Consider the following 19,886-nt stretch of genomic DNA (forward strand, 5'->3'; position numbering starts at 1 on the left):
GCCGTTGTAGATGCTGATGGCTGTGGGCAGGAAGGATCTCCTGTAGCGCTCCGTCTTACAGCAGATCTGAAGAAGCCTCTGACTGAAGACACTGTTGTTGTAGGACAGTCTCATGAAGAGGATGCTCAGGGTTCTCCATAATGTTCTTCATTTTATGAAGAATCCTTCTTTCCACAATGATCTCCAGAGGTTCCAGAGGAGTCCCCAGAACAGAACCAGCCTTTTTATCAGCTTGTTGAGCTTTTTTAAGTCCCTGGCTCTGATGCTGCTTCTCGAACCTTGAACTTGGTTTAAAGGAATGTGACAGTTGTAAACCATGTTCCACATGTGCCTGTGTGTGGTGGCTCTTGAAGCACTAACTCCAGACACAGTCCACACCTTTACGCCTTTTCCACCAACGGGGTTCGGGCACCGTTCCAGTTCCTGAATGTGATTTCATACCGGCGACACGTGTTTCCACCGATGAAAAAAAGGTTCCATCTCTGCTCAACTCTGCAGAATACTTGTTTCTTCTGTGTGAATATCAACCATGGGTGGTATGAAGCTGCAGACGATAGAAGCAACAAGTACAGAGGCGAAGACGAAGAACGTACCGTATGAATATTATTTATATGTTTGTAAAAACACACTAAACACGCATTGTATAACTACTGGTTTCCTTTACTCGCAGATACTGAACATATGCAAATGAAAACATTGTACATTGTTCTTGGATTGAGTCACTGTATCCTTTTCTGTATTAACAGTAGTTAATGAGAGCTCTCTTGATAACTAAGTGCAGCTCAGCAAGCCTTTTTGTTTTGCTACCATGCTTTCCCCCTTACTTGTGTAACGCCCACTGTTGTTGACTCATGCTTGGTCCCCAAAACTGGTGGAAACACAGGCCTGTGCTCAACAAAACACCAAAGTTCGATGCGAACCAAACCGGTTCAAAAACGAGAGTTCCTTCAGTGGAAAATGTTGCTTGTGACTCTTGTCTTTACTTCTCCTTAACGTGGCAGTTATATTGCTTTTGCGAATTTTTCTACCACACTTTTTCCTTCCACTTAACTTGCCTTTCATATGCTTGGATACAGAAGCTTCTTTAGCACTAACCTTTTGTGGTTCGCCCTTCTTGTTATGGGTGTCAGCAATGTTTCTTATAACATAACACTCCTGTATTAATATTCCATTTTTTAATGCTCTTATGAACATATATTTGTAAAAAAAAAAAACTTGTAAAACGTGGTTTTAATTCCTCTGCTGTATTATTATTCTCATTAATCTTTAGAGATGCAGAGTGCTGGGGGTTGTGCTGCTGAGGGAGGAGGGGGGTTGTTATTGTGAATGAGGGACACCATGACGTCATTGAGCCGATGTCAACAAAGCAGCTCCTGAATCAGTGAACGCGCTTCTTGTCCACACTCAGAACCTGATTCGGCTCCATGTGGACCTGCAGCGCTCGGTGACGGACCAGCTCAGACCCAGGTTCGGCACCATGCGGACACGCTGTGACCTGTGACGGGCCGTGGACGAGGAGCCGGTGAGTGCCATAAGCGGCCGCTGCGGATGCATGTGTCCCAGTGCGGTTGTCTCTTTGGCGGTTCGGAGCTGCACACACAGGCTATGCACACCCACGGTGCGTGGGTGTGCATAACCCAGTAGCTCCATGAGGCCGTTCACGGGAGCTGTGGGTCTTTGTGTTGGTGGGTCCTCACGGTGGGAACACGTTTCTTTACTCCGGGGGGAGGACAAAGGAGGCGACCGCTGCTCCGCCCTCAGCCGGGGAACAAAGCGCTGAGGGCCGGTGCAGCAGCGACTGTGAGCCGCTGGAACCAGAACCAGCAGCAGTAGTGCACAGAACCGTGTCATAATTGAGCTCATCGTAAAGCATCTCATTAAAAGTCTCAGTGTGTGACAGCATGCATATACTGCGCACACACCTGGTTGTGCAGGCTGAGCTCTTTGTTTTCTGCAGACAGTCCTCCAGCTTTTTATTCAGAGCTGCGGGAGTTCTGATGGTCTGATTCTATGTGCTGCCTACATGAACAAAGCCAGGATGGACCCAGATCAGCTTCCAGGATCAGGTTGAGATCCTCCACGTTGGTCCTGGAAGGCATGTTTTACTCCTGGATCCGAGCTGTTCATGTTGCTGAGTTTAAACCCAGCAGAGCTCCACGGGGATAATCACACTGGGGGTGAGGACGTGTTGTTTAAGATCCCTCTGTTCTATTGCATACACTAAAGACATTTCTTCAAAATGAGTATTAAGCATGATAGACCAACACAAAGTGGAAGGTGATGCCTTCATAATGGTGCTCAAAATCTTAAAAGTGTGGCATGCACCTGTTTTCACTTTCCTAAGTCAATGCTTTGTACAACCAATTACAACCGCAAGTCTTGTGGGCTATGTCTCCACCGGGCTTGTAAATCCGAATGATTTAATATTCCCATTCTTTTTGTAAAAGCAGCTATAGCTCAGACAGATTGGATGGAGAGTGACTGTGAAGATGGTTTTTTTAAGTATTCTCTTAGATCCTAAGTTGGATCTGAACTTTTATTGGGGCTTTCTAACACAAATATATCTCGATCTAAACCATGTCACTGTGGCTGCTGCTGGAAGGTGAAGCTCAGCCCAGTTTCAAGTCTTTGGGAGTCTCTAACATGTTTCCTTCCAGGATTGTCATGTATTTATTGCTCCATCCTTCCTCCCATCGACTTTGATCAGCTTCCCTGTTCCTGCTGAAGAACAGCATCCCCACACCATGATACTGCCATAACCATATTTTACAGTGGAGATGATGTGTTCATGGTAATGTACTTTTTTTTTTAAACTGAGTTCTTAGGAATTTTTAAAGCTATTTTATAACCTAACCCATCTTTAAAGTTCTCCACAACTTTATGCCTGACCCGTCTGTTGTGTTCCTTGGTTTTCATGATACTGTTTGTTCACTTTAATGTATCATTTTCTATCCACTTCACGTATATGCACTACTTTGTGTTTGGTAGCACATAAAATTACAATTAAATACATAGAATATTGCGATTGCAACATAAAAAAAGCATAGGGATAAGAACACTTTTGGAAGGCCCTGTAGCTGTTGATGGGAATGAAGCAGCTCTGAAAGTCACCTCAGTTTTGCTGGTAAATTTGTTAATTAACATCTAGAAAAATAAAGTTGCCGTCACTCTGATACCTTCAAGTTTTCCTTCCTGGATGTTTGTGAGACACATGAAACAGTGTCTGGGATCAGAGGAGAACGATCAGACAGAGACGGAAGAGAAATGATCACGCACATGTCTCACAAAATGTTGGGAGTTTTCAGAGAGTAGTACAGCGGTACAACAAATGGGCTGACTATTTTTTTAATTTCTGCTGTTTAACTGCTTCTGTCGTGATGGTGCTACAGTGCTGTAGTAAGATATATGTGTTGTTTTTTGACGGTTTTGATTCTGCGCTTGGATACTTCAGTTCTGTCACTTCTCTTATTGTCTGAAGAAGTTACTTTTATTAAAGTGAATCCAGTGAAACTCCAAGAATCTCCTCCTGACCTTCCAACAGTATCTATGCGCACTGTTCTTGTAGATCTCTTTTCTGATGCAGATGAGCTCACTTGTGTGCGGTTTTGTTTATGAAGCTTCATGAAATCCATTAGTTTTCTGGTACTACAAAAAATTAACTCTGGGTTTTATCCGCAGCCCTGTGCCTTGTTTTAATCCGGTTTCTCTGTTAGAGTTTTAATATGTGACTTATGTCAGTTTCCCTGAAACCTGATGTGTTGGATCCAGTTTCTACTTCCTGAACTGCCTGCAGGCTGGGTTTTCTGATCCGAGTCTGTCCAACACTGAGGCGAAATTGAACCCATCGTTGAACTGATCGTTCTCAACCTGAACAGACTGGTCCTGTTGGTCTGAGGATTCTGTTGCGGAGATGTTGATCGTGTTGGTTAAGCTATTTTTTTTTAAGCCAACAAATCATGAAACAACAGAAAAAATATTTATTGAAAGCAAAATGCTTCCTCTCCTGTATTTGATTCAGTGGCTGAAGCTCAGCAACTGTGCTTCCTCAGATCTTTGTAGTCTGGTATGAGGAGGGCTGGCTGCCCTAGGGATGAAGGTTCTGGGTGACATCAGAGTTCATGTTTCCGGATCTCTATGAGAGTGTCTGCGAAGAAAAAGGAGACAATTATATCATTTCAGGATGTTTATCAGGATCTCCTCAGGGATGTCTGCTGGTGCTTTCTAGATTAAATTTAATCAGGCTGCATGTGTTGGGAAGAAAACGTCAGTCTGTGGAGCCGATGGGATTTAGATATAAATGTAAATGTTGTTTAGAGTAATCTGAAAGACTCATAGAAACAGCATGTTTCCGCATTCTGAAGTGGAGTTAATCTGCCTTTCTTCAATGGTTCTGAAATGTTTTATTTAACCGGAGAAACTTTTCTGTGTTGTCTGCTTTGTGCAAAAGGATGCTGTAGGATGTTACATGATGGTGTGGGATGCAGCAGAATGTAGCAGAATGCAGTGGCATGCAGCATGATGTGGGTTGTTGCAGGATGTAGCAGAATGTAGTTGATTGCAACAGGATGCTGTGGGATGTAGTAGAATGTTGTGGGATGCAGCAGGATGCTGTGAGATGCAGGATGATGTAGCAGAATGTAGTGGGTTGCAGCAGGATGTAGCATGATGATGTGAGATGCAGCATGATGTGGGTTGTAGCAGAATTCAGCAGGATACAGCAGGATGTGGTGGTCTTAAGCTGGAGGCAATAGGAGGCAGCAAGATTCAGCCATATGGAGCAAGATGAAGCAGGATGGAGCTGGATAAAGAAGGATGCAGCAGGATGCAGCACATTGTTGCAAGATGGAGCAGGATGCAGCTGGATGTAGGAGGATGTAGTGGAATACAGCAGAATATAGGAGAATTATGAGTTTGCAGCAGGATGCTGTGCTTTAAAGTAAACTTTATTTAGCTCTGATCTGACACCAGCTGAAACAGCAGATGACAGGCAGTTGTATGATCCCAAAAGACTCTGGATCAGTAAGCTGTGTGCCAGTTCAGATGGTGTCATGTCTGTGGATCAGTCAGATCAGAGTGCTGTTTTAATACAACCATTAAATCCATCCACCTCCAATGTGTTGGATACAAACTCTCTGAGCCATAGTGACCATTAGGGGAGACAGAGCTAAGGAAGATGGGGAAATGTTATTGGTTCTGATGGAGTTCTTGCCTTTTATTGTTTGGAGGGTTGTGGATGCAAACACTGATGCAGATTAGGCCCAACGGAACCACTGAAGTGAAAATGGTATCAAATGTATTCATTAAATTACAGTAAGAAACCAATGCTGCAGAGGAATAAAAACTGAACAACAGGAGCAATGAGACCAGTCGTTAGAAGCTTGAGCGGTCAATCCTTGGTCGTATGACACCAACCGCCTCCTATTTTAAACCACTCTGTGATTGGATGAAAGGGTACAGAGACAGATTGTAAAACACTAGATCAGGATAAAAAGGTGATATATAGCTGTCCTGTTGATCCTCAGGGACGCAGCACATAGGCTGAGGAAACGATGATGATGATGGTCGGGGTGTGGATTCACAGTGAGCTTTCAGAGGTGGGCTGCTCCAACAGGTCTGACTCAGCACAAAGCTCCTACACACACCCTCAGACAGACTGCACACTCAGCTGTCTACAGGGAGGATTTATGAATCACAATGCAGCAGCTCTGCCTGCAGTTTGTGTGCATGGCTGCATCTGTCTGTGTGTCTGCCTCTTTCTACAGCTGCACATGTTTGTTCCTCTAATTCATGATATGAGGAACTGCCTACTTTTGCAGTACTACAGAGTAATTAATTACTCCCTTCAACAGTTATCTGACTGTGTGGAAGAATATTTCACTTTCTGTATATAAATGTTAACATGTGAGATGATAGTTGAATAGATGCAGGTGAGACAATTACTCATGCGCCAGGATCACTAGAAACAGAGGAGCAGGGAAAACAGGTGGAGAAAGAAAATGATTTCAGAATGGTGAACAGAAAACCAAATCCAAACTTCAATTTACCAAAACCTTGCAACCATACCACTTCAGACTTTACTGAACTACAAATACTTCAGAGAGTCTCTCTTCGGGAACCGACCCACCACCGCGGAAGCACAGTGGGATGTTGCAGGATGCAGTCAAAAGAAGCTGGTTGCAGCTGCCTGAGGAGGATTCAGCAGGATTTGGTGTGGATGCAGAGGCATGTGACAGAATGTAGCTGGATGCATTGGAAAGCAGCAGGATACTGCTGAATGTAGCAGGATGCTGCTGGATGTAGTTTGATTCAGACAGATGCAGCGGAATGGAGCAGTTTGTAGCTTCCTAGAGGGGGATGCAATAGCATGTAGGGTCATGTGGCGGGAAAATGCAGGATGCAGCCTTATGTGCCAAGATACAGAAGGATGTAGCAGAGTATTGCAGAATGGAGCAGGATGCAGAGGGATGCAGTAAGATATAGTAAGATTTAGACAGAGGCAGCAGGATGCAACAGAATGTAGCAGGATGAAGCTGGTGTAGCTACCGAAAGCACCAAAATGTGGGCGCATGCAGCATGATATAGCTGGATGTAGCAGGATGGTGTAGTATGTAGTAAGATACAGACAGATGCAGAAGAATGCAGCTGAAGCAGGGTCTAGTGGGATGAAGCTGGAAGTAGCTTCCTAGAGCATCATGCAACAGTATGAATGGATATGCAGCAGTAGGCAACAGGATGCAGGGATATGCAGCGGGATGTTGTAGGATACCACAGGATGTAGTGGCATAAAGCAGGATGTAGCTTCATGGAGTAGGATGCAACAGGTTGAACGGGCATGCATTCAACTGGATGTTGCAGGATGCAGAGAGATGCAACAGAATGGTATAAAGTGTAGCTAAATCTAGCTACCTAGAGCAGAAGGCAGTGGGAATGTCATAGGATATGTTGTTGATAAACAGTTTACAGTCTTCTCATAGAACTGGTTAGTGTGTTGTCTGCAGAGTGCCACCTGGTGGCAGGTCTGACCAAGATGCAGTGTCCAAAAGACAGGAATTAACTCTCAAAAACCTAGTCGCAACAAATTTATGAAGACCTTTTTATTTTCAGTCTCAAAGGACCAGAAAACTCTTCTTATAATCAGAAACCTTTTAAGAGGAGTTTTCATTCTTCCACACTTACCACATCTTTTAAATGACCATAAAACTAATTCTTCATGGACCTCTGTATTTTAACTTCTCTTTATCTAAAGGTGGGCGCTAATCCGATCAAAACAACTGGTTACTGTTCTTTCTCTGAGGAAAAGAAATGTTGTAAAAATGGTCAGACTTGTAATCAGGAACTTGTAATTAGTTTAACCATTCCTTGGACAAGAAGTGACTGTTTTCTTATTAAACTTTAAAAAAAACCAATCACTAAACACTGATTAAGTTCCCTTGTAGTAGCTGATGGGGTTCCTCATGGCTCTGTTCTAGAACCACTAACAAAAACCTAATACAACATCTATTTTTATAAAAGTTTATCTACAGAGACATTTAAGGTTTGAATTAAGCTTCAAACATTATAGATTCAACACAAACCTTCAAGCTGCTGTTGCTGTAGGCTTTCAGCTGAGGCTGGATCTTTGGCATGTGATGACACCATCTCCACGCCACAGACTTATTCCATCTATTTATCTCTGATGGTTTGCTGAACTAAGAACAGAACATTAAAAATGCCACAACCCGGTCTGAGTTTAAGGTGAATCTACTCCCTTTTGGTGTAAAGTTAAATAATAAATATTCTGTCTTTTATTCTGTGTATAGTTTGTACAGGGTGTCAGAGGAAGTGATGTCGGAGCAGCAGCATGACAGTGAGGCGTCAGCGCCTGTGTACGTGTATGAATCCAAGGTGCACTGTGCCAACGTGTTGCTTAGCCTGGAGGAGCAGCGTCGGCGGGGTCTCCTCTGTGATGTCACGGTACTGGTGGAGGGCAGGGAGGTCCGAGCACACCGGGCTGTCCTGGCTGCCAGCAGCAGCTACTTCCTGCAGGTTCTGCTGGGACACAGCGAGTCAACAGGCAGCACAGAACCCATCATCAGCCTGCCAGACAAGGTAAAGGGCAAATGACAGCATGTAGAGATAACTGGACATATCCACATGATTTTTGTTCCTTAGTGAGGTTTTTAATTAACAGAAAACTCTTTTCAAAACATTACTTAAAATAAATGAAGAACAAACCAAACCAACAGACAGTCTGAACTCTATCTGTCCAGTCCAGTTAAAGCAGAGCTCTCTTCAGCCTGTTTCATGATCTTATTGTTCTGCTGTGAAGCCTGAAGGGATGCTGATGTGAGCACAAACCACACACACAGACATAGATGATGCTGACAACAGCAAAGGAGTATGAAGCTGAGGATGATGAAGGATGAAGGAGACCGAATCATTCAGGACACATAAGATAAATACAGCAGCAAGAGGAAAACATGCAAACGTTTGGTTTTATTAAACCTACTTTGGTTTATTAAATCTACTTATCTTTCTACTATTCATACTCTACAGTGCCTTGCAAAAGTGCTCATATTCCTTGAACTTTCTTTTACATTCTTTCACAGATTAACACAGAACATCAGTGCATTTTGACAGGATTTTACGAGATAGACCAATACAAAGTACTCTACAGTTGTGAAGTTGAAGGAACATTACGTGTGGCTTTTGCAAATACAAATCTGAAAAGTGTGGTGTGCATTTGTATTCAGAATTCCTAAGTTAATACTTTATAGAACCACCTTAGGCTGAAATTACAGCTACAAGCCTTTTATAGTATGTCTCCACCAGCTTTGCACATAAAGTCAAATTTTTGATTTTTCTTCTTTAAAAAATAGCTGTAGCTCTTGACAGATTCTGGGTTTGATTCAGTTCTGGATATTTCCCATGTTTGGAAAGTTTGCCCCACTCCTCAATTTCAACTGTGAGATGTTTGAGAGATTTCCTGCATGTTCAGCCCGTTTCAAGCACTTCGAAAGATATGGGCTCGGCTCGGAAGTTTCAGTGTTTGATTCTCAGCCAGATTTCATGTTGCAGGGTCCAGTTCCACTTTACCTTTAATTTTCCTGGAATGCTGTATTTGGTTTAAACCAAAGATACAAATATTTCAGTTATAGATTCATCGGTCCAAAGAATGTTGAGGTCTTAGTCTATGTTCTCGCTGGTAAATTTTTGTTTAGCTTTAATTTTTTTCTTAGAGAGAAAAGGTTTCAGCCTTGAACCTCCCATGAAAGGTAAACTTGTGCAGTCTCTTTTGGATTGTAAAGAAAGAGCCCTTTTGATGAAATTTTACAGTTTTTGGAGACTTCTTTAGAAGGTTGCAGTCCGTTGTTAAAAATTGACTGCAGAAAACATGGACACGTGCTTCACTGGGGCTACAGCTGACATGATCACAGAGAGTGCAGCAACAAAAACAGGTGTCATGCGTTGAGTTTAATCAGGGACTCTGAACTGATCACTTAAACCTGTAATTAACGGGACCTATTGGATCAGGACGTTCGCAATAGTGATACTGGCTTTCTAGTTTTAACTCTTTTATAGCTAAATCTTTTGGATCTGTCATGTTTCTGAGGTTAGCTGTGTTTGTTTTTCTGCAGGTGACAGCCAAAGGTTTTGCTCCGCTGCTTCAGTTCGCCTACACTGCCAAGCTGGTGTTAAGTCGAGAAAACATCCATGAGGTCATTCTTTGCGCTGACCTTCTTGGTGTGCACAACTTGGAGGATTCCTGCTTCCAGTTTCTTCAGGCTCAGTTAGAGAGTGATGGACAGCAATCCAGGAATTGCAAAGCGGAATATGATGAAGAGGATACCATATTTTCCCAAAACCTTTCCTTTGATAACTGTTTGGAGACAAAGAAGCAAAGCTATCAAACAGCTGATGCTGCTTTACCTCATGAAGACCTTCCACAAAGTCCTAAATCCTGGAAGTACCAGCACCAGGTTTGTGACAACAAGCACAATGGATTAGGTCAACAGACCATTCCCACTCTAACCTGTTCAGAGCCAACAGAGTCCAGTGCTGCTCCTCAGACTATTTTTACCCCCTCCAGGATTAAAGAGGAAGCCTTTGAGGAGGCAGGACGTGAGAGGAATGGCTTCAATGCAGAGTTTGGTACTGAAGAGGTTCTGGAGATGGAGTTGGAGGTAGAGGGGGTTCCAGTGGTAGATAAGCCCTCTGCAGATCAGGAACTAGCCTCATCCTGCCTGCGTTCCTACCTCCAGCGAGGTGGCTTGGATCTTGGCACCATGACGGGCAGCACCATTCAGCAGCTGCTTTCCAACCATCTGTCCATCAGCCACTACAGGGAGCTTCTCAAAGACCGACAGAGGAGTAAGACGGACTCTCTGAGCCAAACTAACCTCAATGACGTCAATGACAGGGACATGCAACAATTCAAAACTTCTTCCTCTCGGTATGAAGGAGAGCTCGACAGACGTACTGTCATTTTCTCCTCTGCAGCCGGTGAGCATCCTACGTTGTCCCACAGAGAAAAAAACTCCACCATGGAGCGAGTTGAGACTTCCTCATCCGATCTGACATGCCTCACTAGCTCTCCTGTCTCAGTCAAAACTTTAGCTGCCTCTCCAGTACCATCTGAACCCCAAACTCAGACTTCCAGCTCCCACTCCTCATATCCAGACGATATACCCACTGGTAGCTCGCCGAGCCTGGCCTTTGACCTCTCCTCAGTTGGTTCAGTCTCGGCTCTTCCTCATTGTCTGGTTGGGGTGGTGGAGGCCCGGACGCCTCTCAGGAGTGAGGTAGTCTTCAGCCAGGGCCACATCAAGATCAAAAGTGAGCAGGGGTTTGGTACCAGTGGAGGAAACTCCAGCGATGAGTCTGAATCATTCTCAGAAGACGACAGTGAAGGTGGTTCTAGAGTCTCTGGCCCTGAGGTTAGTATTGTCGTGTAACAGAAGGTTTGGTTTGGCTGTCACAACTATTAATAACTGTCATTAACAACTATTTATTAACAGAATTACTAATAAAATTAGAATACAAAATCTTTAGTCAGACTTAAAATCAGGGCCCCACCTGATCAGGAATCATTTCCCAAGCAGCTTTTTGTCTGTCAGGTATTGTCTTGTGAATATCAGCCCAATATGGCGGTATTATGGAAACTAGATGAAAAAGGAGATTCAAGCACTGGCGGTGCTTTATGACTGATTGTAGCACGGAATGAATAAGCTATGCTGTAAACATGTTTTAGCAATAGCAGAGCTTTTAGCTTTATCTAGCCTCAGCTCCAGCTTGCTCTAGGCTGGCTCCGGCTTGACACAGTTTAAGCATCAAACAAAGCAAAACATCATAAAAAAAGCAATATTTAAATATATTTATCCAATATTTATTTTCTCTGTCCAGAGACAATCTCTTACGTGAACCATTCTGGTGAATAGGAAGTTGTGTGATGAGTTCAGTAGGTCCAATGGGCAAAGAAGCTGTGGGGGCTGCTCTCAGTAGCAGCTTGGAGAAAACCTCTCCTCAGACTACACAGGTCAGGCATGCACAGCCGTGGTTCCGATGCCGTCTTCTTCACATGGTTGGGAAAAACCCTATTGTCGAAGTGATAAGTGACACCGTCTCTTCTTGGGTCGTAGAGAAGATTCTTTTTCTGCAGAAACTCAGAAAGAAAGGTTAGGTTGACCAGTCTTTTATTGGCCGGTTTACAATTGACAGATACACAAACATCAGATCGTACTCAACTTGGATCCTGCTTGTAGCCGTTGACTTGGTTGGTGAGATCCTCCCTATGCAAACAGTTGATGACTGTGGGTGGAGGACAAACGGTCCCAGAGTTTTGTACTATGACATCATGGGGATTCCAACTGTGACTCCTTCATGGGGATGTCCTAAAAGTAGGTTAATGCTGTGCATTCTGGGATTCAGAGTTTTACCAATCTCTTTGTTTATGTAGTTCACATTTTTCTCCATCCATTGCCGGGCCCAACAGTAAGTCCTTTCAATTGTCTTCACAGCTGTTCTGTGTTAAGGTCAGTTTGGTCTCAGTGTCACCACAGTACCACTGTCCATCACAGCCATTAAATCAGTCCCTCTATTACAGGTCCTTCTCAAAATATTAGCATATTGTGATAAAGTTCATTATTTTCCATAATGTAATGATGAAATTTTAACATTCATATATTTTAGATTCATTGCACACTAACTGAAATATTTCAGGTCTTTTATTGTCTTAATACGGATGATTTTGGCATACAGCTCATGAAAACCCAAAATTCCTATCTCACAAAATTAGCATATCATTAAAAGGGTCTCTAAACGAGCTATGAACCTAATCATCTGAATCAACAAGTTAACTCTAAACACCTGCAAAAGATTCCTGAGGCCTTTAAAACTCCCAGCCTGGTTCATCACTCAAAACCCCAATCATGGGTAAGACTGCCGACCTGACTGCTGTCCAGAAGGCCACTATTGACACCCTCAAGCAAGAGGGTAAGACACAGAAAGAAATTTCTGAACGAATAGGCTGTTCCCAGAGTGCTGTATCAAGGCACCTCAGTGGGAAGGAAAAAGTGTGGCAGAAAACGCTGCACAACGAGAAGAGTTGACCGGACCCTGAGGAAGATTGTGGAGAAGGGCCGATTCCAGACCTTGGGGGACCTGCGGAAGCAGTGGACTGAGTCTGGAGTAGAAACATCCAGAGCCACCATGCACAGGCGTGTGCAGGAAATGGGCTACAGGTGCCACATTCCCCAGGTCAAGCCACTTTTGAACCAGAAACAGCGGCAGAAGCGCCTGACCTGGGCTACAGAGAAGCAGCACTGGACTGTTGCTCAGTGGTCCAAAGTACTTTTTTCGGATGAAAGCAAATTCTGCATGTCATTCGGAAATCAAGGTGCCAGAGTCTGGAGGAAGACTGGGGAGAAGGAAATGCCAAAATGCCAGAAGTCCAGTGTCAAGTACTCACAGTCAGTGATGGTCTGGGGTGCCGTGTCAGCTGCTGGTGTTGGTCCACTGTGTTTTATCAAGGGCAGGGTCAATGCAGCTAGCTATCAGGAGATTTTGGAGCACTTCATGCTTCCATCTGCTGAAAAGCTTTATGGAGATGAAGATTTAATTTTTCAGCACGACCTGGTACCTGCCCACAGTGCCAAAACCACTGGTAATTAGTTTACTGACCATGGTATCACTGTGCTCAATTGGCCTGCCAACTCTCCTGACCTGAACCCCATAGAGAATCTGTGGGATATTGTGAAGAGAACGTTGAGAGACTCAAGACCCAACACTCTGGATGAGCTAAAGGCCACTATCGAAGCATTCTGGGCCTCCATAAGACCTCAGCAGTGCCACAGGCTGATTGCCTCCATGCCACGCCGCATTGAAGCAGTCATTTCTGCAAAAGGATTCCCGACCAAGTATTGAGTGCATAACTGTACATGATTATTTGAAGGTTGACGTTTTTTGTATTAAAAACACTTTTCTTTTATTGGTCGGATGAAATATGCTAATTTTGTGAGATAGGAATTTTGGGTTTTCATGAGCTGTATGCCAAAATCATCTGTATTAAGACAATAAAAGACCTGAAATATTTCAGTTAGTGTGCAATGAATCTAAAATATATGAATGTTAAATTTTCATCATTACATTATGGAAAATAATGAACTTTATCACAATATGCTAATATTTTGAGAAGGACCTGTATATCAGTGTTTGGATAGCTCAGAATTTCTATCCATCCATCCAGCTTAGTTGAACCCAGGAACCTCATGCTGCAAGGCAACAGTGGTATCAAGAGATTAGATCAGCACTCAACTGGACTAAGTGAACAGAGCAGTCATCTTCAACTCCAGTCCTCAAGAGCCACTGTCCTACAACCTTTAAATGGATCCTCATTCTAATGCACCTGAATCAAATGATAGCTCATCATCATGCCTCTGCAGAACTCAGTTACACACTGCAGAAGTGATCCAGGCACTTAATCCATGGGGTTGGAGCAAGGATGCACCCCTGCCGTAGCGCATGCAAGACATCTAGGACTCGCTGTGGACCGAAACATACTAGCTTTATATTTAGTCAGAAAACAATGGAGTGAATTCAAAAGAAGGCCTACTGTTTTTAAATGTTTTAAACCTATATAATGTTTTAGATCTGTTCAGTGGCGAGACATCAGGTACCTTTGGGAGTCCTGTGCTGACCTTAGGGTCCTGAACATCTGATTAGTTTGCTTGTACCTTGGGTTGGCTCTGCTGTTTGTCGTAGTTAGGGATGGGAAATATGGACTTAAAATGTTATCACAATAATATCTGGCATTTATTGCAATAACAATAAAAGTGACAGTAACACGTGTTAAAGTAATCACTACAGTAATCATCTTTTTGGAAATAAATGTGTTGCTGCATAGAGTCAGTGGCGAACAAAAGCTGCTGTGAAAAAAAGCACACCCCTCATCGAACAGTCGTACACCAGTTACCTAATGTGCTGCCACTGCACAGATAACAGCACACAATAATTGCAATAACCCATATTCTTAAATGTCCTGATGTTAATTGGGCTCCTTTGGAACCAACACTGCAACATGGATAGTTTTAACAAAACAAGCAACAATCCCAACCATGCTGTCAGATTTGAGGTTTGCAGGCATCATTAATTAGAGTTTATCATTGTCACAATAAATCAGAGTCTGTATCATGATCACTTTTTTCCATGATAATGATAAACAATGTAATTATTGTCCATCCCTAGTTGTAGTTTCCAGGTGACAAGGTGGCCTCATAAAGAACCTTAGCTGTCAGTTTAAAGACCTGCGATTTTCCCTGCTGTCAAAAAGAAATATGAAGAAATACTATACATTTTTCAGTTGGTGGTTGAAGGATGTATTTGGCCTGTAGATGTAAACAGGTACAGTTTAGTCTGATACTGACACCTGCTGGATGTTACCCCACATTACACACACCTGCATATATATGCAGCAGATTATTTTTCGTGTAAAGTTTTGTAATTTTGTTTAGATCAGAGTCACAATTCTGCAGGATTTACATCCTTTCTCTGTTGCAAGTTCCTGCTGAACGTGATGGGAAGCTGAAGAGTTGATTAATACTAATAATTCATAGCAGATTTGTTAGAGCAAATTGTTGGACAGTCGATCCCGAGGTGGTTGTCGCTCAAAATGGTAACGTGTGTGGATGCATAATGTATCCAAATGCACATTAACTATCAGTGGTTAAATAGCCTGATCTACATACTTACCTAAAATCTTTTCATTGTTAAGTTTTTTTCACTTGTCATGAAACTCCCATGTCATCAGACTGGAAATGATCAGATTAAACTCCTTGGTTCTTTCAGGTGAAGCTGCCATTCCCTGTGGATCAGATCTCCAACCTCCCTCGCAACGACTTTCAGGTCCTCATCAAGATGCACAAACTCACCTCAGAACAATTGGAGTTCATCCACGACATCCGTAGGCGCAGCAAAAACCGCATCGCTGCTCAGCGCTGCCGCAAGAGGAAGCTGGACTGCATTCAGAATCTTGAGATAGAGATCCGAAAACTGGTAGGGGTTTTAAATACTCACGGTCAATGGCCTCGTGGTCCTGGCTGCAAACTGCACAAATATCTCAGGGGGTTAAAAAGTTGATGTTTAATGCTTTGGTTGGTGGAGATAGAAGGATTAGACGTCTGATCCAACTTCAAACACTTAAAGTTTGGTGGAAAAATGACCAAGAATCTCTAGAGTGAAGAAAAGAAACATCTAAACGTTTGCTCTCTTTCGGCTCATTTCAGTTTGTATTTTGTGCTGATTCAGAGATCTGACTTAATTGTGTGTTTTGCTGGATGCAGGTGTCTGAGAAGGAGAAGCTGCTGAGCGAGAGGAACCAGCTTCAGGTCTGCATGTCAGAGCTCTGGCAGAACCTCTCCTTCCTCTCGCAGCAGGTGTGCAGGGAGGTCCAAAGTAGCCAGACTCCGCCGGCCTCCGCCACCATCGACCTCACATCAGATTCTCCTTTATCCTGTCTTGACCAGGACTCTGTGAAGGCCAGATGCGCTGTGTCGTGGCAAGGTGAGGTCGGAGAGAACTCTAAGCAACTGGAGAGTGGACAGCCAGTCCAGGAAGACGGTCCACTAATTCTGGTATCCAATGAGGAAGTGTGTAGCCCCACAGTGACAGTGGATTTCTGTCAGGAGATGACTGTGAAGTGCACAACGGAAGAGCCGGACACGCAGGACTCATCTTGAGCAGAACCTGTTTGTTTTCCTGAGTGAGACACCTGTGATCTCATCAGTACTAATGGAGAGGTGAGATCTGGACGGGGCATTATGTGTTTAGCAGATGTGTTTTTTATTTGGACCGGTGTGAGTGAAGATGTCGGCAGCTTCATTTCCTATGTTTAAGAGTTACATTCTCCGGTTATCTCGGTGTTTCTCAGGAAGTGTACAAATTGCTCAGTTTTCTCCTCCTTAATGCCTCATTAACTCTTCCTTAACTCTTACTTACTTACAAGTCCATAATAAGTGTAACAGGTTTAACATGAGCACCAAACCAGATTCCCTAAAGCTGAGGAAGACTCAGCGCTCCATGTAGGTCTACAAAAGAAGCCCATGAAGGAACAGTTTTTAAAGAGGGAGAGTTGTTGTTTACCAAATGATTTCTCTTTGGCCTGCTGACGTCCATCAAAGGGTTCCGGATGTCTGTGGAGCTGTTTTCTTGGGAAAACATGGAAATATCTCCATGTATGAGCACAGTGTCACTCGGTGGCCTTATCTGCTCCCACGGAGGAAAACATTCACATCATCACATAATAAACAGCGGATTAGAACAACTCCAGGTCAGTTTGTTTCTTGCCTGTTCTTACCCTCAATTTAAATCCATACGTTATCATGCTGCCTCCATATTGAATTTGTAAAAAACTATTTCAGGCCCATCTATTTAAACCACTGGTGTAAGTATTCTCATGAATTATAGAATTTAAAAATGCCAAATTTGGTCTGTGACCTTATTTAGTTGTTTATTGTTATCTAAAATCTTTGTATTTTACTTTGTTTCCTTTTAGTTTAGTTTTAATCCCCATTTGGGCCAATTGGCAATTTAAAATCGGAATAACTCTTAAGTGATCTCCTGTTGGTAGATATTATTTATTGAAATTATAATAAAAAGATTTCCTTATAGCAGACTATAAGTAGAGTATATAAAGGTGGGTATGAACTGAGGCATGGTCAGTAGGATATATTCTTTGATAAACGGCACAAAAACTACTAAAACTGCAAAGGTACAGGTATGAAGTGACCTGCAGCTGTGAAAACTGAAGCAAGCAACAGAAATCACCTCATCAAACTTAAGTATAAATTCACATCTCCTAATATGGAGCTAATGCAACACAACCACAAAGAATAAATCTGTCACACCAGAGGATTATGATTTATGAAGCAAAAGCGCAAATTAAAAGAAAGACTTCCTCAGGACTTACAAGATGCAATGTCTAAAAAGATGTAATGGAGAACAAATTGGGTTTACAAAGCTGCATCTGAACAAACCACATAACTTCTTGAACATTGTTTTATGAACAGATGAGAACAAAGTAGAGATGTTTGGCCTTAATGCATGGAACCATGTACGAAGGTAACAAAACATCAGCAGCTCATCACAATGCTTCACACCAACTGTCAAGCATGGTGGTGGAGGGCTGATGATTTGGGCTTGTTCTGCAGGCTCAGTACCCGGGCACCTTGCTTTCATTGAGTTGACCTTGAGCTTCTTTGTATTCTAGAGTCAAATGTAAGGTTAAAGCTTGGTTCAAACTGGGTCTTCAGCAATAATCTGAAACACAGCACCTAATCTACAACAGAACTGCTGAAAAGGAGAAGAATTGTTGGAGTGGCCTAGTCAAAGGCCAGACCTCAGCCATATTGAATTGCTGTGATGGGACCTTAGTAGAGCCATGCAGAAACACATTTCTGCAAACCTCCACAGTGATGTGAGAAGCCTGAGAAAGTCAGACAGATAGTGACTACCTAAAGTTACATCTGCTAAAGCTGCTAATGTTTGTTTATCCATTGATTCTTTAATTTATTCCTCCACAGTTTGAAGGATTTATTCTTTGTTGGGTTGCTCCCTTTGTCCAATAACTGATGGTGCATAATATTAGACATCCAATTAAACTCTGTTTTCCCTCGACTTTCAGTTTCTTCTTCCTGTTGTCATAGAGCCACACCTGTGGGTCGGTCCGAGTTGCTGACCACTCCCCAGTCGGTTCACATTCCAGCTCAGCGTTTTCAGTATTTATCGCTTCATTTCACTCTCGTCTTTTCTGTATGAAAATCAATTTGTGCAATAGGCAAAGTACAGCGGTTAAATTGAACTGCAAACTGCCACAGTTCACCGGGATTTCCTGGAAAATGGAGAATACCTCGAAACGACCGGAGTGGCGTTTTATAAACAGAATGACAAGCTTTTTATTTAATGAAGCAATCGGTTTCCTAAACTGACTGGAAACAATAAAAATCAATCCTGCACATGAATTCATGTGATTCCTGATCACTCTGATCATCAAACACACCCTGTGTTTTATAGACTATCACTGCTGCCCACTGTTAAAATAACTTCACACACATTTTAATCTTTACTCCAGTTTATATGTAAAAGTCAATGCAGAATGACATTCAACCAGACCCAAAATGCATTGATGGATTTTTTTATGGAGCTAAAATGATTTAATAACTAGGCTGTAGCAGAAAACTCTCATTATTCTGCATCTGCAGCTCTTATCCACGGTAACAAAGGCCCCTTGGTGATCAGACTGTTTGCTGACTGCATATGAACAGTTTTCTCTGAACACTCAGAGTTAATCAGATGGGAGGTGGACCTCCTGTGGTTCAGAGGAGGAAACATCAGGCATATAAACCAAAACTTTTATGATGAGCTCAGATATTTCAGTTCTGCAGGAATTTCCTTTATTTTCACACTCAGAATGTATTTAAATATCTGTAGATGTGTAATTGGTGCAGGTTGGAATTGTTAAAAATCATTCAAAAATAACTTGCTGTGTTTAGATTTATTTCATTCTGCCTTTCATCTTAAACTGATTCAGACTAAACAGAGTTTATCATTTCTGCTCCCAGATTCTGCAGCAGCTGCGAAATAAAACTCAAACGCTGCTCTGTGTCCATGCAACTTTAAAATTCACATATCATGTAAATTTGTTGAGCCACTAATCAATTTGTTCTGACACACCAGTTTGTCTAATGGTGGATGGTTTGAAGCCAGAGCTCTAAATAAACACTGTGGCACAGTATTGATTGGTGGGATGCCAAATTCATGTGTTGAAAAGTCGATGCAGGAGCACGTGGCTGCGCAGAGTGCTGCTGCTGTTTGTTTCAGGCTCCAACATGTTCCGGTGCCTCCTGGAGTCCACGGTAGGGTCACAGGGTCACTGCGGACACACACGGCAGGAGATATTTACCACAGTAGGAGATGTAATAAATCCATCTGAAGCAGCTATATTGATTTTGTTTTATTTCTTTATTTGGAATCTTTGACAAAAAAAAATGCATGTGAATCTGAATTTGTTTGTTCCCCTTGTTTTTTTTATCTGTTGAGAAATAACCTTTTATTGACTGTAATATTTGACCTCCAGCTCTGACTGTTGTAATCTTTCTGTAACATAGAATGAAGACTGAATAATTCAGTCTGTACGCTGTTTATTTAGTCCAAAATGTACACTGTTTTCATGACTTTTTGAGAAAAAAGATTAAATCTTTCTGGTGCGGCTCTAATTTTCCAGCCCATAAAGGCCAAACTTTTGAGTGAGGGAAGCGGCAATCTCATCAAACAAAGATGACCCTGAAGCCTTCCTCCAGGGATCAGTGCATGCTCACACATATAGTACAACTCCTTTGTAAAAAAAACTGGGATCC

At 42.6% G+C, this 19,886-nt stretch overlaps 1 protein-coding gene across 2 annotated transcripts; it reads left to right on the plus strand.

Moving 5' to 3' along the window:
• The first annotated feature begins 1,357 nt into the window (after positions 1–1,357).
• Positions 1,358–19,745, plus strand: bach2a (BTB and CNC homology 1, basic leucine zipper transcription factor 2a). Of its 2 annotated transcripts, XM_047346196.1 has the most exons (6): positions 1,358–1,522; positions 7,800–8,088; positions 9,618–10,916; positions 15,322–15,528; positions 15,816–15,908; positions 15,999–19,745. In XM_047346196.1, exons 2-6 carry the CDS (start codon positions 7,825–7,827, stop codon positions 16,209–16,211), a joined length of 2,076 nt encoding a protein of 691 aa, XP_047202152.1. In that variant the 5' UTR covers positions 1,358–1,522; positions 7,800–7,824; the 3' UTR covers positions 16,212–19,745. The 2 variants fall into 2 exon arrangements, with proteins under 2 accessions (XP_047202152.1, XP_047202151.1); XM_047346195.1 differs by having other exon boundaries at positions 15,816–19,745.
• The last annotated feature ends 141 nt before the right edge of the window (positions 19,746–19,886 follow it).

The sequence above is a fragment of the Girardinichthys multiradiatus genome, chromosome 19, assembly GCF_021462225.1.
Source record: "Girardinichthys multiradiatus isolate DD_20200921_A chromosome 19, DD_fGirMul_XY1, whole genome shotgun sequence".
Classification (NCBI taxonomy): domain Eukaryota; kingdom Metazoa; phylum Chordata; class Actinopteri; order Cyprinodontiformes; family Goodeidae; genus Girardinichthys; species Girardinichthys multiradiatus.

Coding starts and splice junctions, on each gene's coding strand:
- bach2a (XM_047346195.1), top strand. CDS start 7,825: ATGTCGGAGCAGCAGCATGACAGTGAGGCGTCAGCGCCTGTGTACGTG. Junction 10,917..15,321: donor CTAGAGTCTCTGGCCCTGAG/GTTAGTATTGTC, acceptor TGGTTCTTTCAG/GTGAAGCTGCCATTCCCTGT. Junction 15,529..15,815: donor AGATAGAGATCCGAAAACTG/GTAGGGGTTTTA, acceptor TGCTGGATGCAG/GTGTCTGAGAAGGAGAAGCT.